Genomic DNA, 26,464 nt, shown 5'->3' with positions numbered 1-26,464 from the left:
CAAATGTAATGTCGCCACCTTGATGGCCTCTGTCTCCGACATCTGGTTAAGCTGGAAATAGATGTCCAGCTTCTCCACCCAAGACTTTGTCGAACTGTTTGATGAGCCATCAAACGTAGGCAAGTGGAATCTACTAGCTGTCCGGTGGGTGTCTCCATCGTGATAATGCCGTATCCTCTGTGATGGTCGCGGGGTCTACTATCCCGCTGGAGCTGAACAAAGTCTCTGAATGAGAGAGCACCCTTGAACTCCTGCCCATAGGCCTGGTACTCTACAAAATAATCGCCCATATGACCAAGTTCTGCCTCCGGCTGGGCTCTGGCCCCTGTGTCTGCTCTTATGAAAGTGGGCATGGTAGAGCATGTAGGGGCATGTGAGGCCATCTGCTGAGTGGAATCACGCTGAGTGGCACCCTGCTCTGACAAATGGTGGGATGTACCCGATCCCTCACCAACCTGGAAAACCCGTGGGTTCTCACACTGTCTAGCCTCCACAACCGTGAATCTCTGCCCCATCACCTCAATCTGCCTCGACAGATACTGCACTGATTTGAGGAGCATGTCCGCAAATCTCTTCCCGTCCTCATCTGCCATCGGATCCGCCTGCTCTGCGTCCACCACAGGCTCCTCCTGTTATGTGTTCACCACAGGCTCCTCCTGTTCTGTGTCTACCACCCGAACACAGTCTCCCTCTCCATAGGTGTTCTCCAACCTACGCTCAATATCTTTGTATTTCCTACCTCTATAACAGATGTAGGGCTTCTCCCTCGGTGTCATAGACTGCTAACTCCACAAGCTGAGCCAGATCTATGCTCTGATACCACTATAATTTCCCTTATCAGAGATATCCCTCAAACACAAGCAAACTTCAACCAGAGAAATAACAGTAGTGCAGCATACAATAATGTATACATGGAATATAAGCAGATACTCAAGAAATGCAGAGAGAAATGCTAAGCCATTTTATTATACTGAGTAATGGAAAGAGTACAAGAGGTGATCAGAAAGATAGCACCTCGACTTGCACAAAGCAAGTGAACAAATACACTCAGAATGGTAAGGAAATGGCCTCTCTCTGAACTGCGTCCAAACTGCCGGAGAACCGCTATGCTGCTGCTACTGCTGAAATCAAATGAGGATTTGGGGTTGTTCCCCTCCTCAGAAAATGTTGAAACTCTGGAATCAGCCTCTGCTCAATAAACCCATAAAAGCCCAGAAAGCTTTTCTAAAATAGCTGACCCCCGAAAATCACCCCCTTGGGGATCTGCGCAATCCCTCAAGGCTCTGCGCAACCCCTGAAGAGAACCCTCCAAAACTCTACCTGAAACTCTGCCAAAATCCTCCAATATGCAAGGGTTGATCCCTTGCTCAATCTCCCAACTCAAATCCTCCACATAAACCCAATCTGGAGCTCCTACCAAAAGAGACTGCGTCCTCCCCTCCCAGGACTGCACAGTCATCAAAATGCTCAGTTCCTCTTCAACTCCAGAAATAGCTCCTCCTGCAAAATACTGTTGAAACTACCTTGCCCGAGGAGGCACTCGAAGTCCCCTGGGGCTAAGGGTGAGATCTCCGAACGGAGACACTCGATGAACTAAACAGTGCTGCAGACAGGCTAAACAGCCAGCATGCTCTAAATCGAAGTGACTAGCTCAAATGCAACATAATCGAATGATCAAAATGAGGAAGCTCCTCTCTCCTTTATAGCGTTGGCCTCTCTCAAGACCCTAAGGCCCACCTCCTCCAACGTAGCCTCTCTCTTGCCACGTGTTCCTTCTCCATCTGCGCAGTCCCTCCAAGTGTCTACGTGGGCCCCTTCTCTACATGGTCCTTGGGCCCCCTTGGCTCCCATTTTAAGTTACAACGTTGTGCTACTAGGGAGTGACTTTATTCATAAAGTGAGTTATGTCCCCCTTTCCTCACCTTTTTATTTATAAACAACTATAGAAGGTAAAATTGAGCAAAATTGAATATTCCAATTAGCCATGGCTGATTAGGAATATTACACCAAGTGACCGTCAAGCCTCCTCTTATACTTTTCTCGTTGAAAAATCAACGGCCGAGATTAAGTCCCTAATCAAGGACTAATATTAGATATGGCTTGATCCATGACTTTTGGACCCTTCTAACACAGTTTTATATTAATTCACATTAAGATTTTATTTTCCCTAAGTTTATACTTAGGGACTCCATTAAAAATATTAATTATTTTAATATCTCCCAAACTGCTTAGAATCTGCCCAAACCCTTTCTGGGTATTGGAGATCTCATGTGCCTTAGTCTCTCCACCAATTTTCATGGCTAGAGCACATCCGATGCTACCCCAAATCAACACTCCCTCTTAGCGAGGATTGTGCTCTAGTAATACTCCTCACTGAGTATCACCCTGATCATCCTGCATTGGTCCCTGTGCTGATGCTAAGCCTCCCTGCCCAACATCCTCTGCATTGTTGCATCCTGTACTGCTGCCCATGGCTCTGCTACAGCCACTACTGCATCTGTACAACAACTCCCTTTGCATCTGTGCTGTTGCTAGTCCTTTCTCCCAACAATGCATCCGCACTGCAACTCCCTCTACACCCTTGCTGTTATCACTCGCATTTCTGCTACTAAAATGGGTTCTTTACCATCCCCATCATTTCCCTGAAGTAGTCAAACTTTGTCTTTCCAAAGGGCCTTGGTGAGGATGTCCGCCACCTGTTCTCCAGTGGGAGTGTAGCTCAACTGCACAACTCCTCGTTGGACACAGTCCCTGACAAAGCGACACCGGATATCAATATGCTTCGACCTATCATGAAACACTGGATTCTCAGAGAGTTTGATGCAACTCTGATTATCGCACATGATTCTGGTCGCCTCCATATTCCTTCTGAATAGGTTCACAAGCAGTTTTCTAAGCCATATGGCCTCACACGAAGTTGTGCTTGCCACCATATATTCTGCCTTAGATGAGCTCAGAGCCATAATCAACTGTTCCCTGTAAATACCTGAGAACATGTTTGGCTGCGGCCCAGTGCGCCCTCCTCGGTTCCACCATGAATTGACTGAGGGTGTTGACAGCATAGCAAATGTTTGGCCTGGTATTGACCAAATACATCAGGGATCCTATGCGCTTCCTGTATAGGGTGGGATCAACATCCTTGTCTTCTAATGCATCAATCTTCTTACAGGTGGTGATCATTGGTGTAGCCATAGGTCTACAGTGCTCCATCTCGAATCTTTTCAGGATTTCTGTAGCATACCTCCCTTGCCCAAGGAAGATTTCTCCCTTCTGCTACCAAACTTCCAACCCTAGGAAATAGTGCATTTGTCCCAAATCCTTCATATTGAATCCTATGGCTAGATTCTTCTTGCAATCCCTAATGTGTCTGGATGATCCGGTCAGAAAGAGATCATCCACATATAATACTAAGATTAGCGGCTCATTCTCTACAACTAGATAGTAGAGATTCGGATCCGCATCACTCTTGACAAACCCATCTTTTGCAAGTAGCCATCTATTCGACCATACCATGCTCTCGGTGCCTGTTTCAGCCCATATAAGGTTTTCAATCTGCATACATGAGACTTCTTCTTATGAGTCTCAAAGCTCTCTGGTTGTTCAATGTATACCTCCTCTTCTATTACCCCGTTCAGAAATGTCGTTTTGACATCCATCTGATGGATCTCCCATCCCATTTGGGTTGCAAGAGATATCGCGGTCCTAATAGATGTATACTTGGCTACCGGAGCGAAGGTCTCCTCATAGTCAATCCCTTTTTTTTTAGCACACCCCTTAGCCACAAACCTGGCTTTGTATTTCTCAACAATGTTGTGTGCAGCGTATTTGATCTTGTAGATCCATCTTGAACCTACCACTAATCTGTCTTAAGGTCTTGGCACCAACTCCCAACATCGTTTACCATTATGGAGTTGTATTCCTCCACCATCGCATCTAGCCAAACCTGATGTTGAGCTGCCTCCATGAAATTGGCAGGCTCTCCATCCTGAGCTACTAATGCCTGATATCTATCTGGTTGTTTTCGCTCCCTCTTATTGTTTCTTGGCGCACCGATGAAGTCCTTTGCATCTCGCAAAATTTGACGAAGTTCCCTGCTAGTTCTTCCTCTGCCAGCAGGTGCTTCTGTTCGCTCCTCCTCCTCATCCTGAAAATCTTCCTATCCTGAGGAAGAATTCTTTACTTCTGTTGGTTGAAGAGGTTTAACCAACAACTCCTCTTTCGGCTACTCCTTAGAAGGCATCTGGCGAGATATTCTAAAAACCCTGTCCTCCATGAACTTTACATCTCGTCGTACTACTACCTTCCTGCTCCCGGGAAGATAGATTCTGTATGCCTTAGCGTTCTCGCTATATCCTACCAGATATCCCTTTTCCGCAGTCTGATCCAGCTTCTTCCTCTTTTCTTCAGGTATGCGGCAATATGCTAGACTCCCAAATATCCTGAAATGACTGACTTCAGGTGTCTTTCCTATGAAGACTTTCTCTGGAGTAATCTTGCCCACTGCCCGATGAGGAGTCATGTTCTGAACATAGACTGTTGTGTTGCATGCTTCTGCCCACAGGAATTTTGGCATATCCTGATCATACATCATGGCCCTAGTTGCTTCTACAATAGTCCTATTCTTTCTTTCTGCTACCCCATTCTGCTCCGAATTATATGGAGTTGTCCACTCTCTTCTGATGCCCTCCTTAGCACAAAAATCAGTGAAGTCCTTATCGACATATTCTCCACCGTTATCTGAGCGCAAAACTTTTATTTTCTTCCCAGTCAGATTCTCCACTAGAGACTTGAACTCCTTGATTCGATAGAAAACCTCATCTTCGGTTTTAAGAAAATAAATCCAAGTTTTCCTTGAGTGGTCATCAATGAAGGTAAGGAAATACTCGGCACCACTGAGAGCTTTGACGGACATAGGTCCGCAGATATCAAAGTGTATCAATCCTAGTACACTCTTGGCCCTGTGTTTGCTCCTAGGAAATGTTGCCTCACATACTTTCCTAGAACACATCCCCTACATACATCATCTTCTTCCGTACTCAGATCTGGAACTCCTGTTATAGTGCTCCTGAGAATTCTCAGAGCTCCATGGTGCAAGTGACCCATTCTTCTGTGCCATAGTTCGTTCAAGTCCTTGTCTCCATGACTGCCTATTAGTGCCATTGGTGATTCTAGTTGCAATCTATACAACCGATTACTTTTTATCCCGATCTACACTTTCTTTTTCCGGCTCGGGTGTTTGATGTATACCTTCTTCTTGATGAAGTAGATGTCATAGCCCTTGCCTTGTAGTTGCGACACGGAAAGTAAGTTCATTCCCAATACTGGTACATGCAGCACATTTGTAGTACGGAACCGTTCTCCCGATTCTATTTGAAAAACTATGGTACCCTTCCCTACTGGAGTACACTTTGCCTTGTTCCCCATGGTGATCTGAAAGTTCATCTTCTCTTTTCGATATTCTAAAAAACACTCCCTCATTCCCATCATATGCCACGAAGCTCCACTATCTATATACCATACTTATGATGATGCAGCACTAGTCATACACGCCACTTCTTCTTCTAGCCTAGAAGCCAACATAGAGAAATCGATATCGCTTTCTCTTGTGCAATCTTCTAAAAATATGTGTGTCCCCCCTGACGTGGATGCCTCTACATCGTGGTCTCGACCCATAACTGATTTTCCCTTTTTGCCTCTGATTACTCGCTCTGATAACATGTGAAAATTCTATCACTGCAACAACTAATTTATTTTTCCTACTTATTCCACAATAAGTTATTTATGAAATTACTTCAATAAACATTAAAATAAATATTGCTGCAGATATCACACCGTAATACAGAAACAAACATATGCACAAGTATTAACACATTGACACAAATATTTTGGACAATAGTCCCCGAAAAAACCCAATGTGGGAAAACCGGTGCAGCAAGGAAGGATTTTATTATTCAGCAATTCTTCAGTACAACAAGTTGTCAAACCGGCTTACCCACAGAGAGAAATAATTCTCTAGCACTTCTCACAATCTCAGAATCAGCACTACTAACCTCTGCATGGCTCTCAAACCCTCTGCATCACCCACACAGGCCCAGCTAGTGACTGCGCAGTCTTCTGCTGCCTCTGCGTCTGCCTGAAAAGCCCTGCGTCTGCCTCTCCTGCCTCAGCGCTAATCTCCAGTGGCTAGTCCCGCCTCTCTGCTCCGTACTTGCTGCCTCTTGACTACTCACCAAATCAATGATTCAATTTCTCATCTAACCCCGCTCCAAAAACTGAACTAACTAGTCTCCCTCAGCGTGTTCTCCAAGTGACCCTCAAGCCTCCTCTTATACTTTTATCATTGGCAAATCAACGGACGAGATTATGTCCCTAATCAATGGCTAATATTAGATCTAGCTTGATCCATGACTTTTGGGCCCTTCTAACACAGTTTTATATTAATTCACATTAATATTTTATTCTCCCCAAGTTTATACTTAGGGACTCCATTAAAAATATTAATTATTTTAATATCTCCCAAACTATTTAAAATCTGCCCAAACCCTTTTTGGGTATTGGAGATCTCATGTGCCTTAGCCTCTCCACCAATTTTCATGGCTAGAGCACATCCGATGCTACCCCAAATCAACAACTTATTCATCTTAAAAGCATTTATAATATCTTGTGCTAACAATTTATTGTTTCACTTTTCAAGGTTATTATGGCTTTCCATTTGAAAGCATTTCACTTCATTTTAAGCAAAATACAATTTCATTTCTTAAAGAGCAAATACTTGGAAGGCATTGATTGTTTATGCATTTCATGCTTATCTTATGATGGTTATTGCTCATATCAACTTTTTGCTTAAAAATCTTAAAGAAATAATCTATTTAACTCTAACAATTCTCCTAGAAACTCACAATTCCTTTTAACTTAACTTTTCATTAGGGACCACCCCTCTTAGCTAACCTAGGAGATATGTCAAACGGAGACAGTCGGGATTAGTTTGACAGCCCCTTCTCTTAGTTCCCTGCCACCAACCACACCTTGTGGGGTTGAAGGCTTTTCTCACTGACTTGTAGGTAGGTGTAGGCAGCAGGGTCAACACCATGGTTGGCCGATTTTTTTGCCGATGTTTCTGAAAAGATGTTTTTGGACCCTCACCGATTTTTTGCCAATGCCGATTTTTTCAACAATGGTCAAAGGTTTGTACTTCCTATCGTTTTATTGACCTATTTGGATCATTTGAGGACATTAATATGATTACATTTCATTTCTCTCTATCCTATGTGACAACAAGGACATATAATTCATTTTTCGAAAATATAATCTTTAAACACCAACTAGTTCCTATCTAAAGTAAATAATGAAAAGATCCATTTGCCATACACAATCCAGCAATAAGCAGTCAATTGCAGAACTGTATAGATCTAAATTCCAGCCCATTGCATGATAGTTATAAAGTCCTGGAAATCTCGCCCATAATAAAACATCAGACAATCATACCGTTGTTTTCTGGACAAATCGGTCCACCATGCTCATAAGTGAAGATGCAAATTCCTCAAAATCTTCCTGCATACTTCATCAAATTCAGTGTTCCCACATTTGGATGCTATTTATATAAATGCTTAAATAAAGAAAATGAAGATGTATCTGTTAGAACTAAGGAAAAGCATTTTTTTCAGTTAAACACGTCAATGATCAAAAATACAAAAGTGTACCTTGTCATCCTTGGATTCACAGAGTTCAGTCCTTGCTGCAAACCGCATCCAAAATGTTGAATCAAAAGCTAGGATGTTTTCTGCAACCAGTTTTGGAAGCTGCTTGCAAAAGAAAAATATCCATACATTCATATGAAAAAATTAGTATCTGCAACCAGTTTTGGAAGCTGCTTGCAGAAGAAAAATATCCATACATTCATATGAAAAAATTAGTAATATTGCATTCTGTGATTCCAAAATCATTTTTGTACCAAAAGAAGAAAGCGTATTATATTGTAGAACTGAAAATGTGTAGCTCAAACTCTTAAAAGGGTCTTTCATCAAATATCCATGTTACTGAAGGCACATCATGTTATCTGCCACAAGTTACAAAGTTAACCATTCTTATTTACCATAATCATTAGGGTTCTTGTTGTTCTGAACAAATAGAAAACAGATAGCATGTCCTAAGGTGTAATCCAACGAGCATTAATTTAGAAAGTTTATGTTGGAGAAAAGTTGATGAGAAAAGAAAATTCTACTACCCCACACACCTGTTGTTCATTGGTTCCCCGTAGTGTGTCTATCAACCTGTCTATTTGCATGGTGTTATTAAGGGACTTCTCTACATCTCCCTTGCCTGCATATATTAAAGCTTTCCTGTTCATATCAAAGCAAACAATTGGAATTTCAGACATCCAAAATTACATTTCTTGTTCATATAAAACAAACAATGCATCTTCAGAAGTCTAATTTTCCCTTTGTAGATAAATCTTAAAATGAAACAAACAGAATATCATAAATCTAATGAATGTCATCCTATCGTTTCCATCATCAAACAAAAAGGTAAACAATGAGTTAAAATGACAGTAAACATTGTCATAGCACAGAACAACAAATACAGTAATGAAAACTTTTTCAACCCAGACCACTCTCCTGATGACATTATCCAGGAGGCAATACGTATGGACATCAGCATTAATGATTCAAAGGATGAGTAGGGCTTGCCCAAAGGGGTTTGGAGCAACACAACATGTATAACATGCAGATTGGGGGAATCTGAGACTAAACAACACTTCTTGCTTCAATGTGAGGCCTAGAGCTGCATCCAAAAAGGATCAGGGCTGGAATGTGTAACCTGTTGAATGCTTTTTCAGAGGAGCCAACTGGATGACACTCTGCAAATTGTTGATTTTTCGGAGTCCTCTAATCTGATAATTGTTTCTTATGATTTCTCTGAGATTGAACTTTTCTTATATTTATTCATCGTGAAACAATTACACAGAGAACTTCAACAGTAAAAATGCTAGAGGATCATCAAGAGACAGCCACACAAGAACACAAGAGTTTACCCTGGGAAAACCCATCAGCGACCTTTTCCTTAGAAATCTTTATTTTCAGCAGAGATACACCTTGACATCCTAGTCATATACGAGGTCAAACTGACCATCAAAGAAAGTTGGTCAAACCTGGTCCGATAGCCTCCTAGTCAAGTCATCTGCCCACAAAGTCTGTGTCTGATTAGGTCTGCTTAGAATAAGGCCTTCTGCCTTGCTCAGAATTTGGTTCTTCCCAATGTTACCAGACTCGGAATCGAAGAAAGTTGGTCAAACCTGGTCTGATAGCCTCCTAGTCAAGTCATCTGCCCACAAAGTCTGTCTGATTAGGTCTGCTTAGAATAAGGCCTTCTGCCTTGCTCAGAATTTGGTTCTTCCCAATGTTACCAGACTTGGAATCGGCAATAAATCGGCAAGGCAAAAGAGCGAAGAGTTTTAATCGGATCGGGAAAAAATCGGTGAATTCAATAAATAAAAATATACACATATATTGAATTAAAAAAAAAAAAAAAAATTTTTCATTAATATTCGGTAAAGCCATGTCCAAACAATGCATAATAACAATAGATGTCCAAAATATCATGAATGAATAAGTATCTCATATATGTTATGAGTCCAAACATGATCCAAAGTACTGAGTCTTGAGTCTTGACTCCTAACCAGTGACTACATAGAAGCAGAAGCATATGCTTCTAAAAGTTTACAAAAAACTGCATACTAATCAGAAAAAAATCAGTAACTAAGAGTCTAAGACTCTTAAGAGTGAGAACTAGAAGGGATTCCTCCCTCTCCTTCGCTTGCTTGACTCTCAAAGTTCTCCAAGTCATGTAGGCTTAAAAGAGGAGCCTCCTCTAATTGGACCCATTCTGCTGCATTTGTAGTTTGCAAATCTATCTCTTCAAGGTTGATTGGTGAATGATCCAAACCTGTCATTATCATGAATGATGAGACATTGAAATGTGAATTAAAGTTTGACTTTGAAGTTTGAATTTTAAAGTACGAATTAGATTATGAAACCTTCAAATTCAAGCTCTCACCTAGTATTTGCTTGTTGCGAAGTCGTAGATTGTAATGGACAAATACAAGGTCATTTAAGCGTTTTTGTGTCAATCGGTTGCACTTCTTAGAATGTATTTTCTCAAACATGCTCCAGTTGCGCTCACAACCTGAAGCACTACATGCTTGGTTTAAGATTCGAATGGCAAATCTCTTCAAATATGGTGTATCACTACCAAAGTTTTGCCACCAAAGACCTAGCAAGTGGCAAGGGTTTGTGAGTAGAAGTACTAAATACTAAATAGTAAAAACTTAAAAAGACAAGAAAATTTAATAAAACATTTAACATACAAAATAAAGTTTAAACAAATTTAATGAATTGATGAAGCCTTCAAGTTGGGTACCTGGCAACATCTTAGACCTTTCTCGTATAGCACTGGTATAGGCAAACAATTTAGATGGCGCCCTATAATCTTGTGGTTGGGAAAAGACACGACTTCGAAATTTTGGATCAGGGAAGCACCTTTCCATGCATGTCTTAAGTCCTTTGCCAACCTCCCTATCCTCATTAGATTTGCTCTTATCATAAAAATATTGTGGGTTTAAGAAATACCCAGCAGCATGTAAGGGGGAATGCAATTGCCTATCCCAATGTGCATCAATAATGTCCCAAAGAGGCATATACTTTGCCTCCTCATCCCCATATCTTCTTTTGATGGCCTCCTTTGCAAGATCCATCGCCTCATAAATGTAACCCATAGCGGGTTTGTCACCATCAACCATCCTGAAAGTTCAAGCATTCAAATTTAAAGAAATATGAAACATTGTAAATAAAAAGAAGCTTGAAATGAAATTTTAAAAATGAAAAAGTTAAAAGACTTGAAGTACCTGAGAACTCTAACAAGGGACTCTGTCACGGCCATAATATCTTCGGCATCTTTCCAGAAACCGTCATTAAACACAAGTGCAACAATTTCAATGCCTTCAAGGGTCTTGGAATGTTTAGATGCCATCCACTTAGGTCCCAAGAACATCCTCTTCAGATTTATCTTTTGCTCACCACAGATTGCAAAGATATGAAATTTGTTGCAAATCTAGTCACTGCAAGTCAAACAATTTCTTTACCTTCAGTGTATTTCTCATGGTGTTTAGGACAATAGTGTGGTTGTATAGGTATTTGGTTATGGATTTTGACTTCTCCACAACTTCATGTATCCAATGAAGCTTACCAATGTCCTCAAGCATTAAATCTATGCAATGGGCAGCACAAGAGGTCCAAAAAATAGTGGGGTGCCTAATCTCAAAAAGTCTACCAGCAGCCATATAATTAGCTGCATTATCAGTGACAATTTGTACAACATGTTCTTCTCCCACTTCTTGAACGACTTCCTCCATCATTTCACAGATAAGTTGGGCAGTCTTAACCTTGTCTGAAGCATCCACTGACTTGAGAAACATTGTGCCTGTTGGACAAGATACAAGGAAATTTATTAAAGTTCTATTCCTCTGATCTGTCCATCCATCACTTATGATGGTGCACCTTGTTTCTACCCATGATGAACGAAACTCAAATAGCACAAGCATGACATATTCAACACTCTCTAACAACATATCTGTCCTAAGGCCCTCTAATGAAGGGGCTTTGAACCCTAGACCTGCAATAGCAACTGCATCAATCATAGCTTGCCAATAAGGACTTTTGGCATAGTGGAAAGGTATGTCAGAATAGTACCAAAAGTTAGCAATGGCCTTCCTTGCCTAACTATGGATTATTTTTTTCCAACCAGTGGCATCCAAGGTAGGTTGGGAACTGAATTTTGTGCAGGGAGCAAAAAAGGTGTTTATGTTTCCACCTCCAGTGTTGAAGGAAGGAGGATTCATTTGGCCTTGAGTTTGACTTGGAGGCATGTGTGGGAAACTTGGGAATGACATTGAGGATTCAACAGAGAGAGGTGACAAGGGGGTAGTGGAAGAAAAACCATCAACTCCAAGAGTTCCTATTTCAATATTTTGCTTTGCTTTCTTGGCATTATGCTGACGTAACATATCAATGGCCAAGGTTGGTTGGTGTTTGACATTTTCGTCAACCTTGTTGCAGAGACCTATATCATGGCCAGGTATTTGTGCAAGGTGGAACTTGAATCTATAAATGTCTCCACTACATTTCACTTTGCAAAATTTACAAAGGAGCTTGGGGTCTTTGAGAATCTTGTCACAATAAGCCCAAGAAAAGTCCTTCTCCTTCGGCATTGTTGTTATTTTGGACTTGTGTTTAAATTGTGGATTTTGTTAAGATTTGGAGTCGTGCCCACTGCCTTCTGTTTAATTTGGCTCCTATAAACAGTAAAAGACAATAAAAGATTAAAATTAAAAGTTCCATATATGTGCTTATTGAATCATCCATGGAGACTCGAATGATATATATGCAAGCGTGATAATTTATGTGTTGTCCTATATTTCAATAAAACAAATTTTCATGTATGATTCTAGTCAAAAGTATGCAATGTTGTTTCTAATCTATGATAATAGTTAAAAACTTTTGACTACAGTTGCTCAACAAGTTTGGAGAGTATCAAGATGGACCTTCAGATGTGCATATTTAAATTTTAAACCACTGTCTCTCTAGAGTCTAGAGTCGACCATGTCTGCCTGTGACTCTATTGAATAGACTTCAATAAAATCCCAAGATCAGGACTAGTCACTGTGCAGTTGTGCCTATCATGCTAGAGCATAGGGACTCAAATCAATGGGAAAAACAGGGGAAGGAAAAAGCCTAGTCATGCATGGAAATCCATCCCAAAGCCAACTCTCACGTGATTGAAACTGTAAGAACCCAAAAACTCTCAAAATCGCTCGTCTTTGCAAACCACCCGAAATGCCTCAACATCGCTCGTCTATGCAAACCACCTGAAATGCCTCAACGTTGCTCGTCTCAACGTCTTTGCAAAGCCTGTGGCATCCTAGAAAAGTCTGGAATGCGGCGTCGGTGCAACTGCAAACTGCAAAGTTTGGATTCTGGATCGCAACATCTCTGCAAACTAACACATTTATAATTACAAAAGAACTAACTACAAACTAACGCAGCGTCTCTGCAAACCGAAATGCCTCAGCGTCGCTCGTCTGAGCATCTCTGCAAGGTCATGACAAATGCGGCGTGCAAACTGCGGCATCAAACTGCAAATAACCTGAAACACTTTAACGTTTAGTTTAGAAACTGGCGGCAACGAGCGGCAGCAAACCTAAATGAAATCGGAAATCGGGAATAAAACGGAAAAAACACAGGAAAGTCATAGAAATCACAAACTCGTGAGTCAAACTCTGTCAACGCGAGTTTGACTGACAGAGTTTGCGATCATATCGTTTGTCTGCCAAGCCGTTTTTTTACTCGCGATCAATCGTCGATTCGTGTTACACTGGTTCTTCCATAGAGTAAGTATTCAGTCCTTCAACAGAATGCCAATCACAGAGATAGATCCTCAGGAATACAGTCCTCCAACAGAATGCCAATCACAGAGATAGATCCATCCTTTAACCCAGAGATATATTCGTCCTCCAAAAATACCATAATGTCCCTTCTCAATAAATTCTGCTAAGAGGAGAACTACAATTTTTCAATTTTGGAGTTAACACATTTTTGGATATCAACTTAGGAAAAGTGGGTCAAACATTAGAGTTGGTGAAATGTGGGGGCCACGGGCCACCCCTCAAGGAATACGCACCCCTTCGAGGAAAAATCGATTTTGTGGAGGGAGGTCAAAATATTTGGATGAGGGAGTTGTTACCGCTCAAACTAGCAGGCATCCTAGGAGGGAATCATATAGGGAAACTACTAGGTCAAGGGCAACAATGGAGTGATAGCCCATTGTCAGCTCAACTAAGGGTCCTTGCTCTTTACAGAATTTCACCAATGGGAGGAGACTCGGTAAGATGGAATCACGAGAATATATGGTCAATGATAAGGTAAATGGGTGATTCCTAGGCCTATTCACAAGAGAGACTCAATTAAATGGGTTGCTTGCTTTAGAAGCAAGGTGATGGACTCTCTAAGAAGGGCCAAGATGATCTTGAGGGCTAAGTTTTGAGAGTATGCTTTGTCAAGATGGTTCATAGACCTAGAGATCTTTATAGAGACTTGGCTTTTACATGATCTTTGTGAAATTGGAATCAGCAAGTTGTGGAACCACAAAACGCCAAGTGGAACCAAAATTAGGTCAAGGATATGGAGTTGATCAACCAAGGATGTACTTGACCTAATTAGGGAAGGGAAGAGGATAAAAGAAAGAATCTTCTTTTGATAATTTAATGCTATGATCCTAATGAGGTCACTATCCAATGGGAAAACAAGGGAAAGAATGGATCTTTGACCTAGGGCTTGAAATATCTCAAGATCCCACCATTGGAATTTCGTGAAATTTGGAGGACTTCTAGAAGACACACTAGCGTATTGTGGGCAAGAGATTGAATTCTTTTGATGGCTAAATCGTGAGAAAAGTGATGCCCTAGGTGACCTATAGAGGCTAGGCCTAGAAGAAGAGGGGAAGGTGAGAGAAATAAGCTTTGAAAGTGATCACCTATGAAGGATTACTGCCTTGTCCTTTGGGAGAGATGAAGTCAAGGAGAATTGATTGTTCGGAAAAATCTCACCCAATCAAGCAGGCCTTCAAACAACTCCGCACGACATTAGGGCATGAGACCAGTTGCTTCAAGGTCTTTATACGTCAATTTGCAATAAATGATGACTTGTCGAGATGTATTTAACATAAAATATCTCTAGGAACATTCACCCATTCATTCATGGCCCATGACATGATGTGACGCTATAAAAGATCCCAATTTCCACCAATTCGTATAGAAAAGCAATAAATTTCAGACTTGTATAGTGAAAATGCCAACAACATTCATGTGACAAAAGTAAATAACAAGAATAAGCATGAAAATAGCAGTTACATGTATAAAAGAGTATATCCAGTCATCATATTATGCCAATAGAGAAGCTCCAAGATAAGAAAGAGATATCCAAACATCAAAATTCATCCATATCATCCAAACTCATCCTCCAAAAGGTATAGCGAAAATCTCACAAGAGTTACTAACCCAATCCATGTGATGATGAATGAGAGAGAATGCCTCTCTACTATTTATACAATCCTCTAAGGGATTCGAATGGCCTAATTTGGAATAATAATGCCGCTAAAATAAAATAATATGCATAATAATAATACTTTTTGTTGATTTGGGGTAGCATTGGATGTGCTCTAGCCACGAAAATTGGTGGAGAGGCTAAGGCACATGAGATCTCCAATACCCAGAAAGGGTTTGGGCAGATTCTAAGCAGTTTGGAAGATATTAAAATAATTAATATTTTCAATGGAGTCCCTAAGTCTAAACTTAGGGAAAATAAAATATTAATGTGAATTAATATAAAATTGTGTTAGAATGGTCCAAAAGTCATGGATCAAGCCAGATCTAATCTTAGCAATTGATTAGGAACTTAATCTCGGTCGTTGATTTGTCAACAAGAAAAGTATAAGAGGAGGCTTGAGGGTCACTTGGAGAACACACCAAGAGATCAAGATTTCGACTTTCTGGGGCTGGGTTTGCTGAGAAATTTGAGAGAGTAATCAAAGTTGCAGCTGAGGGGCAATGAATACAAAAGCAAAGAGGCAGAGATAGCACCGGGAGGATCAACGCAGTAGCCAGAGAGAGGGACACAGAAGCAGCCAAGGGTTCACGCAGAGCCAGCCAAGAGTTGCGCAGTGCCTCAGAGGGCCAACGTGGGTGACACAGAGGGCCAAAGGACTGACGCAGTGCCTCCAAAGGTTGACGTAGGCCAAGCCAAAGTTACGTTGGGCTAATGCTGGGCCAGAGAGAGGCTGACGCTGGGGTTTCGTGGGGCAGATTGGAGCTGTGGAGTTGTTAAAGTGTTTATCCGGGGTTTCAGCCGGAATATCTACTTCCGAGTAGAGAGGTACCACTGCCGAGCTTTTTCTCTATTGGGTGAGCCGGATTTGGCACCCAAATTGTATTCTGAAACTACTTAATAAATCAAACCCTCAGATAGCTTCATCGGTTTTTCCACATTAGGTTTTTCCAGGGACATTAGTCCAAAAACAACGGTGTCACTTGTGTGCTTGTTTCTGTTCCCTTCAATTGATGATCTGTAATGTGTCGAGCATGCAATTGTATTTATTTCCAGTATTTACATGGTAAATAACTTGTTAATTAACAGAACAAGTAGGTAGGAATAAATCAGAAAGTACATGAAGGGTTTCTAACGGGTTACACTTAAAAATTCCAACATGGTATCAGAGCGTGGTTGCAGATCACAGGAGAACTGAGGACATTAGCCGAGCAAAGCAACAACAGCAGAAAACAATTGTCCTAAGTGACAGAAGTTGTTACTAGCAGAGAAGCAGTGAGGGGTGACACAATGCCTGCAACATCAAGTTCGAGCCAAGAAGAGGCAGCGCAGAGGCTGAGGGAGGCAAAGACAGGCTCGCACAGAGCCACGCAGAAGCCAGGAGAGCTGACACAGTTGGCTGAGGAAGCTGATTTGCCGGTGCTAGGATTGCGCAAAGCCTAGGAGCTCTAACCTTCAATTTGATGGCATTTAGGAGCTTGTGGGTAAGTTGCAGAGTGGAGCTGGTGGGGTACTGTAGTCAGAACAGTACCTAACAGGGCAAGGCCATGGAGGAGGGAGTTGCTACCGAAGATTTCTAGCCGAGAAATCCAGATCAGTGGTGCAGCTACACTAACGATCAGAGTAGGGGCATCTCGACATTGGCAGAAGGATTCCAAGAGGGAAATCGAGGCTCAGAGGGAGTCACACCAAGAACTTCCAGGAGGGAAGTAGAGGAGCAGCGAGATGGCAGCGAATGGGGTAAGAGACCAGGATAGATTGGATGGAGCTTCAAACTTCGTAGTCTGGAAAGCTAGAATCCTATCCGTTCTAGACAGGAATCGTGTCAAGCACTTCGCCTTGAGGACGATAGCTATCCCAGTTGACCCAGCTAATAACGACAAGTACGAGGAGGCAATGGCGAGGACCAAGAGCATCATTCTTGACGAGGTCAAGGACCATGTAGTACCACATATTGCCGAAAAGGAAACGGCAAATGAGATGTGGGAGGCCCTAAAGAAATTGTACCAGCATACTTCTGTGCAGAGAAGAATGTTACTAGAAAATCAGCTGTGATCACACCAGATGCAAAAGGGAGAATAGATCAACCCCTTCCTCAGTCGATTGAAGGAGATCCGGGATCAGCTGACTTCCATAGGGGCCACGCCGGATCAAGAATTGATGGTGAGAACAGCCCTGAACGCAGTCTCAAAAGACTGGGAGGTGTTTGTCCAGAGCATACTGGGCAGGGTGACCCTTCCAGATTGGGAGGAAATGTGGGCTGCTGTTCACCAAGAAGAGATCAGAAGGCTAAGCAAGGCGGGAAGCAGCGGCAAGGGGATCAGAATCAAGGAGGAGAAGGTGGATGTTGCCCTAGCATCTGAGGGAAAGCAGGAGAAACGGAAGAAGAAGAACCTCTCCAAGGTCAAATGCTTCCATTGTGGGGAGTTGGGTCATTATGCGACCCAGTGTCCAAGGAAGAAAAGCAAGGGAGAGGTCTCTAAGACCAAGGTCACGCCAACAAGGGCAAAGAAGGAAGTGGAGACAGACGATCACTGTGCCATGAGTGCACACACACCACTTGAGCGGAAGTGGGGAGACATCGAGTCGTAGTCAGACGGACTACAGGCGATGAGGGGCATGATCCTTGAGGTACCCAACCTCTTGGATTATACCTTGCTACAGGAGCCCCGAAGAGGAGTAGCAGTACTGGCGAATGTTAGTAGAGACGGATGCGGATGGAGCGACAAAGGGAGCTACAGTGCAAGATTCCCAGGACAGCGTGAGGTAGTAGTGCAAGAAACACGGGAGTGTTGCACCAGTGCAAGATGACACAGAGAGGTGTGCAATGGTGCGAGATGCATGGAGTTGTTGGAGCAGCACAGAGGTCAGAGAGGGATCACTTGTCAACGACAGAGGGAGTTTCAGCATCGAGAGTGTCTCATCGAATGTGCTCTAGCCATGAAAATTGGTGGAGGCTAAGGCACATGAAATCTCCAATACCCAAAAAGGGTTTGGGCAGATTCTAAGCGGTTTGGGAGATGTTAAAATAATTAATATTTTTAATGGAGTCCCTAAGTCTAAACTTAGGGAAAATAAAATATTAATGTGAATTAATATAAAATTGTGTTAGAATGGTCCAAAAGTAATGGATCAAGCCAGATCTAATCTTAGTCGTTGATTAGGGACTTACTCGATTGTTGATTTGTCAACGAGAAAAGTATAAGAGGAGGCTTGAGGGTCACTTGGAGAACACACCAAGAGATCAAGATTTCGGCTTTCTAGCGTTGGGTTTGCTGAGAAAGTTGAGAAAGTGATCAGAGTTGCCGCTGAGGGGCAGTGAATACAGAAGCAGAGAGGCAGAGATAGCACTCGGAGGATCAACGCAGTAGCCGGAGAGAGGGACGCAGAAGCAGCCAAGGGTTCACGCAGAGCCAGTCAGAGCTCACGCAGAGGCAACCACGAGCTGCGCAGTGCCTCAGAGGGCCAGCGTGGGTGATGCAGAGGACCAGAGGACTGACGTAATGCCTCAAGAGGCTAATGCGGGCCAAGCCAGAGTGACGCTGGGCTAACCCTAGGCTAGAGAGAGGCTGACGCAGTCCCTAGAGGATGACACTAGGATTTCATGGGGCAGATTGGAGCTGTGGAGTTGTCGGAGTGTTTATCCGAGGTTTCAACTGGAATATCTGCTTCCGAGTAGAGAGGTACTACTGTCGAGCTTTTTCTCTGTTGGGTGAGCCGGATTTGGCACCCAGATTGTATTCTGAAACTGCTTAATAAATCAAACCCTCAGATAGTTGCACCGGTTTTCCCGCATTGGGTTTTTCCGGGGACATTAGTCCAAAAGCAATGGTGTCACTTATGTGCTTGTTTCTGTTTCCTTCAGTTTATGATCTGTAATGTGTTGAGCATGCACTTGTATTTATTTCCAATATTTACATGGTAAATAACTTGTTAATTAACAGAACAAGTAGGTAGGAATAAATCAGAAAGTACATGAAGGGTTTCTAATAGGTTAGACTTAGAAATTCCAACAGTTTTGGTGACAAGCCCACTAGATAGCTTAATAATATAAGAATAAGTCTCTCAACAGGGTCGAATGATTAATAAAGTGAGTCATTGGGCCTTTGAGGAGGCATAATTAAGTTCAAGGGGTGCCATGATGTAGAAATGGACTCCAAACATAGTGGACAAGGGGTTGGCCCCTTGTTTTCCAAGCGAGAACCTGTGGTGCTCCCAAGTGGGTGTGGGCGCACAAGGACATCCTCATGGGTCTCCAAGTGGATCAAAATGTTTGTAGACCATCTGTAAGGGCTAAGATGATGATATAAGCCCTCCCTTTGCAGAAGGAGATGTCTTCTAGACCTTGGAACATCTACCAAATGTATGGTGCAAGTGTGGAGCCAGTTGGGCATGGTGAACCAGCAATCAATGAGTGTTGCTAGGGGTCCATGAATTAATCTCTTTTATGGTGGAGGCCCATGGATCTCAACGCTCACCCTACAAATGTGAATGTGGCCCTCTGGCAGGCTAGGACCCCGTATAGGGAGACCAAGCCCCAAATGGAAACCCACCTGCAATCCTGCATAAGATACAATGCATCCCCTTTCCTCCAATACAACGAATCATTAAAATAATCAAGTAAAAGAGCTTACAATTCATGGAATCAATGGGGCACTTCATGATGGCATGCCCTTCCATAGTAGGCTTTGACATGTACAAGTGTCTCCAAGCTTAATAAGCGGTTTAATCAAGGACCCTATTAGGTGGTTTCATCATTTAAAAGGGGTGACATGCCCATGGTACATCCCTAAAGTGATAGGTGGCACATGATATAGTAATGGAATAGAGTAGGGATCAGGCGAATCATCTAGACCACATGTCATAGTACAAGGATAGCTATAATAAGGGAAGCCCACACCTGGGTATGTGAGTGTAGGAGGGAGAAGATAGTGGCACATGAGTTACCCCGACCTTTGTTTTTCCACCCTTCTTCATATGCCTTTTGCCTTTGATTGATTTTTCTTCATCACTGCTCGAGGCTCTAGGGGATGAGGGCATGATGTGTAATATGTAGCAGTGGATACCCCCTTAAGGTGGGGCAATTCATCACCCACTAGGGGTTGGGACAATCATGGGTTCCTTAATGATGGAGAGGTCTCATTGTGATATTCCAACTTAGCAACATGGTTAAGGGATATATCAATTTTTGGCCAGTTTTGAATTAATTCACATTAGCACTTACGAAGTGTGGTTTTAGAGGCCCTATTACCCACCACTTTGTGGATGATATCCCAAGGAGAATTTTTTCTCCATGATGAGCCTCAGCCACCAGCCAACAGCCCCTTGATGCCTCCTACTAGCTCGGTGTGCCATTTCTCTGCTACCTGAGCCTGCCATGTGGTCCCTCACCCACTAGTTTTGATCATGTGTTTGAAGATGGGCCTCCCAAATCTAAAGGTATGTCTTTGGTAATTGAGTATTGGGTTTAGTTATCATAGATACTTCTGGGTTTGGATTGATGGGGGGAGTTGGCGGAAAGAGTGGTCTTAGTTTGTGCTCTTGTCCCCTTGATCTCTTTTGGTTGTTACCCTTGGATCTTAGTCCCGTGGGATCTCCTTTATTGACCATTTGGTTCTAGGGTGGTACTACTTGGGAAACCCCGACTTTGGGTGCGTGGTCCCGCTCCTTTATCCGCACATATTACTCCCTTTCCACTCACTATACCCCCATTCATCTTTTCTCCCACCTAGGTCCACATTCCCATTCTGGATCCACATAGGGCTAACCTCCCTATCCCCTTGCCCCCACCTTGGGTCAGGCCTAGAATGATGCCCCGGAGGTTGAAACAATTAAAAGAAAAAGTGAAAAGCATAAATGGCCACATTTAACAGGAAATTGTACCACAAAATGCAAAAGATGGTCGGGACAAAAATAATTAGCACATGGGCAAAAGCCATTACATGAGCTCTACCCCAATCATTGGCCATCACCCTGGTTCCATAGGCCCTAGATGAGCCTCCTCTATCATTCAAGAACCCATGATTGTCCCAACCCCTGGAGGGCAATAAACCACCCTACCTAAAAGGGGGTAATCACTGCTATATCTTACACATCATGCTCTTGTCCTTTGAGCCTCAAGCAGTTAATTAAATAAAATTCATAAAAGGCAAAAGGTATATGAAGAAGGGTGGAAAAATCAAGGTCGGGGCACCTCATGTACCACGATTTCTCCCTCCTATACATTACATACCCAGGTGTGGGCTTCCCCTTATCTAGCTACCCCTATGCCCCACTATGTGGCCCAAGATTGCCCCTCATTCCTTATTCCATTCCATTTATTTGTCACTTGCCACCCCCATTAGAAGGATGTACCTTGGACATACTATCCCCTTTAAGGGTTGAAACCACCTAATAAGGTACTTGGCTAACCCCCTTTGGAGCTTGGAGACACTAACACATGCCAAAGCCCACTACGGAAGGGCATGCCATTATGAAGTACCCACATTGTTATCCATGATTTGTAAGCTTTTTACCTAATTATTTTAATGATTGGTTGTACTGGAAGCCTAGGGGACGCATTGGATCTTATGCAAGATTACAGGTGGTTTCCATTTGGGTTTGGTTTCCCTATATGGGATCCTAACCCCCAAAGGTCTACATTGGCACATGTAAGGTGTGCGTAGAGTCATGGGCCTCCACAGTAGTAGACAACACTCCACGGATCTTCATGGATGCTCAAAGGTTACTAGCGATCCACTTTTGGGACGATGATTATATGCTTGGTACAGTATGCCTAGCAGGCCCGCACAGGAGCCCCACACTCTTGACAGGTGTCCCGGGATTTATACGATTCCATGGCAGCATTCATTCCACCACTTGGACCCTTGCAGAGGATCTTCGATTCATATGGAGACCCATGGGATCATCTATGTGCCCTCATACTCAATGGGAGCACCACAAGAAGAAATGGAGATCATTCTATCAAAGAAGGATGAAGAATGCAAGAAAATGAAGGAAGAAATTGTCTTTCTTAAAACGGAAATTGATTTGCTCAATAAGAACTTGAAAAGTTCTCAAACCCTATAGATGACATCCTAAGTCATCAAAGGTCTCCCCTTGATAAATCAGGTCTTGGCTATGCAGGTGAATCCTCAAGCGAGAATGACAATGCTTCAAATGACAACGATGTGAAGATGCCAGGAAGAAATGTTGATGCTCTCAATTCCAGCAAAGACAAGGAGAAGGGTCAAGACAACAATGGAAGAAATCCTATTGCAAGGAGACTTGCAAATGGTGTCAAGAATACAAAAGGTAATGAATATCATCAAAGAATCCCAAGGCAAAGAGACTTCAGAAGTACATCAAGAAAATCTTCATCTCCTAGGTACCAAAGTATATTTCTTGGTTATTGCTATTCTTGTACAAACTTTGGGCACATGGCAAAATATTGTAGGCATATCACAAAGACAAATATAATGTTCCCCATCAATCTCCTAGAAGCAATTTTGCAAGAAGAAGTCATGATTTCTCATTCATCAACAAGATGGACTGCTTCAATTGCCATAACATTGGACATATGGCATATGATTGTAATTTGACTTGGGTCCCTAAACAAGCTAAAACCATGACAACCAAGCCAGAGAAGAAAGTTACACAAGTATGGAGAAGGAAGCAATTTGGATCCGAAAGTTTCTTGAACACTCTAGCCAATAACACATGTTGATTCGATGAAGACATCGTTGGTAGATGTGATATTCCAAGTGTTTTCTGATGAGACTCTTCCAAAAAGGAGACCACGAATGCAGTTAGGGGGAGTTTGTGATTCCTAAACATTCTTGCAGAAGCTATCCTTGAAAGGGCCCTATTGACCACTACGTGTCAACGACCCATTGCAGTACACCCCCTTTTTTCACAAAAGGAATAGCGCCTGATGGATGTGTTCGTGTCGTACAACTATCATCATCAGTTTCACTCCCAAGATGTTATGTAAACCCTTTCTGCATATGTATAATGTAAATAATCTCAGCAAATTTGTGTCGTGTATGTAATTGCCTCGGTAAACCTACTTTTCCGGTGACGATCTACATTCTGGGAGGTTTTTTGTCTCATCGATCCATTATCAGATGGTCGGCAGAGTTTTCCTTCAGTCTTACCCTAAAGCCGGAATAGATTTTGTCACTGGGATCTTAGGTGAGTCCTAGCGTTCTAGATCAAGTCTATGTAAAAGTGATTTGGGAATAATCCTAACTATTTGGTTAGGTAATTTTATTACAAATTGCTTGGTCTGTTGGATTATATTTGTGTCGCAGAAATGGATAGTCTATGAGGGTCTTTTAAAAATGGGTTTTCCCCCTTGAGATGTAAAAAAATATGAAAATTATGATATAAAATCCCTTGATGGTTGGAAAAAATAATTTATCCCCTCATAGGTTAATTAATTAAATTTTCTGTCCAAAAATTAATTAAAATCCTAAGCCAGAAATTTAATTAATTCTAGGTCCTAGGTAAATTTAAATTTTCCAAACGCAAAATTCGTCTGTCCCTAAAAATCAAAATTTAAAAGGTCCCGGAACTAAGGTAAATTAATTATTTTGATAAATTTTAAGTCTTTGATCCCTGGGGTTAATTCAAAGTCAAAATTTTGAGGAAATTAATTCAAAATTTTAATTTTTGAATTAATTAAAATGCATTTAATTGAAAAATTCGAATTTCCTCAAGAATTTAAAATTTCGATGAATGAGATTAAAAGAAATTTTGATCCTCATCAACGGTCCAAATTGTTTTGACAAGGATCTGTTTCTGATGTCTATGATTGCATGATGATTGAAAGATTTACCTAGGTATTGGCTCTGTCATTTGTAACTCGAAGTAGCCGTTGGAGGATTTACCTTTAAATAGGAAGTCATTCGTCAGTCAATAGATCCGACTGTTGAGTTATGTGTTAAGCGAAAAGCTCTCGTGTAATCTTTTTTTTTGAATAATAAAGAAAGACTTTGGGGTTAATCTTCGTCGGTGTTACTCTTCATGGAAATATTGTAAGATGTGTCATTTTTCACGCGTAAATTTTTTTTAGCCATTGATGATAGCTTCTGAAGAGTGATTTGAGTACAGGTATCTTGCTCAGTTGCTGAGGTTTAAGTGATATTTTAAATTTTGAATGTAATAGCAGGTATCTCTATTTATCTGAAATTTTATTATCATTTTCTCGCTCTATTTTGATGGTTGAATTGAGTTTTGCAGGAAAGTCTTGATTTTTAGATCATCGGGCGTTCGGGGAAGTTTTCAGTTGAACAAGCCAACTCTCAATCCATGTTTTCTGAAGAGCCCAGTGTAATTTGATCCCAAGCTTATCATAAGATTTTTATTGGTGATGCATGAAGGGTTTTGAGCTCAGCACTTTCTTTAAACTCTAAAAATTTAAAAATAAATTATATGCGAAATGGATAAATCTAATTGTTGAGAGCCTTAGACTATCAGATCTGGGAGTGGAGTTGGACTCATACTCCTCGGATCTAATAGATCTACCATTCTTGTACATAGATCTGTAAATTATTTATGGTTTGCTGACTTGGGTTTTTCTAGGTTTTAGTTTTATCATTGTATATATCGTTTGGGTGTTTCTTGTTGTCATGTAACTACAGATCCAAGGAAGAAATCTGTATAGAGTGTAGATCTACGCCCTAGAGGGTAAGATCTGGATCTCTGGAGTTCATCAAAATCGTTTTCCAGGGATATTATTCAGACATTTTGCAGTCCAAGGGTTTAAATTTAACTTTTTTTTATCTGGAAAATTTTTTAAGGGTTTCACTGATAAATTTGGAGCAGAAGTATAATATTTTAATCAAGGTTTTCTGGAAATTTTTTGGGTTCTTCAGATACCGTTTTCTGCAGGGTTCCTCCTCATCTTTGTGTCTTTTCGTTGTTGCCATCACCTGCAAATCCGTAGCCCTCAAAACCCTCTCCGCAGCTTCCCCTCTTCCCTGTGATTTCCATTTTCTGCATGCAAATCCGCAGCCCTCACTACTATCGTGGCTTTCATTTTTCTACTGTCGTCGAACCATCCTCACTACCCTTTTGCGAGCTCCCTCCTGCGTCCCTGCCCGCTGCTCCTTACCCCTCCGTCGATGTGTCATCATTTATCCTCATCCTCTTGCAACCTTTTCCTTCACGCAGCGATTGCATCCCTCATTGTTGCGTACCCTCTATCCACCATCATCTACCTGCGATCTAAACCCGCACTCGCGACTATCCCTTCATCGCTTTCCTCTCCTCTATACGCAGCTCCCTCCGTCCTCAAACCTTCGTCCCTCTCTATGCGATTTCCTCCACGCATGCTTTCTGCAACCCTCAAATCTATGTCCAGCTCCTTGTCGTCAACCTACGGCTCCTCCAAACCCTTCTCCCCTTCAAGCTCTTTCATTTTCCGTCGTCAATACCTGCAAATGCACACAACCAAAACATTTCGATTTGTTTCCTTTTTACTTCTTATGCATCGACTTTTTAGGGTTAGCGTAGTTTTTATTTTCTTCATTTGAAATTTGGGTTTGATTCTTATTTTTTTTATTTAGTTTAGTTAGTTTCTTTTTATTTTTCTATTCGTTCGACTTTTATGTTATTTGTGTATGCATTAGGGTTAAGGTTAGAATATTTTTTTCATTTTTTTTATTTGAGATTCAATTTTGCTTTGGTTTTTATTTTTTAATATTTGATTTGATTTCATTTTTTATCTTTTAATTTATGATTTTGATTTTGATTCAAAAATATAAAAATCTTAAAAAATTAAAAATCTAAAACATTAAAAAATTCTAAAAATCTAAAAAATTTATAAACATTTATAAAATCTAAAAAGATTTAAAAATTTTGTGACTTTGGGATTGAGAATAAAAGGATTTGTGCTTTCACATTTAATATTTTAATGTGGCCTGTGGCCCATTAAAATTTTAATTTTTAACCCTTTGATTCATTTTAACTCCGTCACATTAAAAGATTTTGATTTCTTCATTCAACTAATTGCCTAAGGAATAATTAAAATTCCAATTTAAAATTCCCTGGTGTTATTTGGTGATTAAATGCAATTTTCACGATTTTTCTATGGTCAAGGTGCGATTAATGTTTTAAATCATATTGGCTATAGGAGAAAGTTAATTAAATTCTATATCTGGGTCATTAATGAAAATCATGTTAAATTTGGAATCTCTTGCATGATAGAATTTTGGGCATTTTACAATTAATTGTTCATGATCGTCGCTTTAGCACATTATAAATTGCTCAGGGTAATTTGTCATATATTTAGTATTTGGTTAATTCAAATTAAAGGCACTGGTTTGTAG

General features: G+C 41.4%; 1 protein-coding gene across 2 annotated transcripts in view; it reads right to left on the bottom strand.

The window, feature by feature from the left end:
* Window positions 1–26,464, bottom strand: part of LOC149204295 (uncharacterized) — a 453,795-nt gene that overhangs the window by 326,017 nt on the left and 101,314 nt on the right. For both annotated transcript variants that reach the window (XM_089394680.1, XM_089394679.1), the window contains exons 3-5: window positions 8,234–8,339; window positions 7,701–7,799; window positions 7,486–7,551 (exon numbers count right to left, since the gene is read on the bottom strand). In XM_089394680.1, the coding sequence (XP_089250806.1) occupies window positions 7,486–7,551; window positions 7,701–7,799; window positions 8,234–8,339 (271 nt within the window). The remainder of the gene's footprint in view (window positions 1–7,485; window positions 7,552–7,700; window positions 7,800–8,233; window positions 8,340–26,464) is intronic.

The sequence above is a fragment of the Pinus tabuliformis genome, chromosome 1_2 (assembly GCF_031772625.1).
Source record: "Pinus tabuliformis cultivar Carrire ecotype Pingquan chromosome 1_2, CPIR1, whole genome shotgun sequence".
Taxonomy (NCBI): Eukaryota; Viridiplantae; Streptophyta; class Pinopsida; order Pinales; family Pinaceae; genus Pinus; species Pinus tabuliformis.
This window is presented reverse-complemented; position numbering and strand designations above follow the sequence as displayed.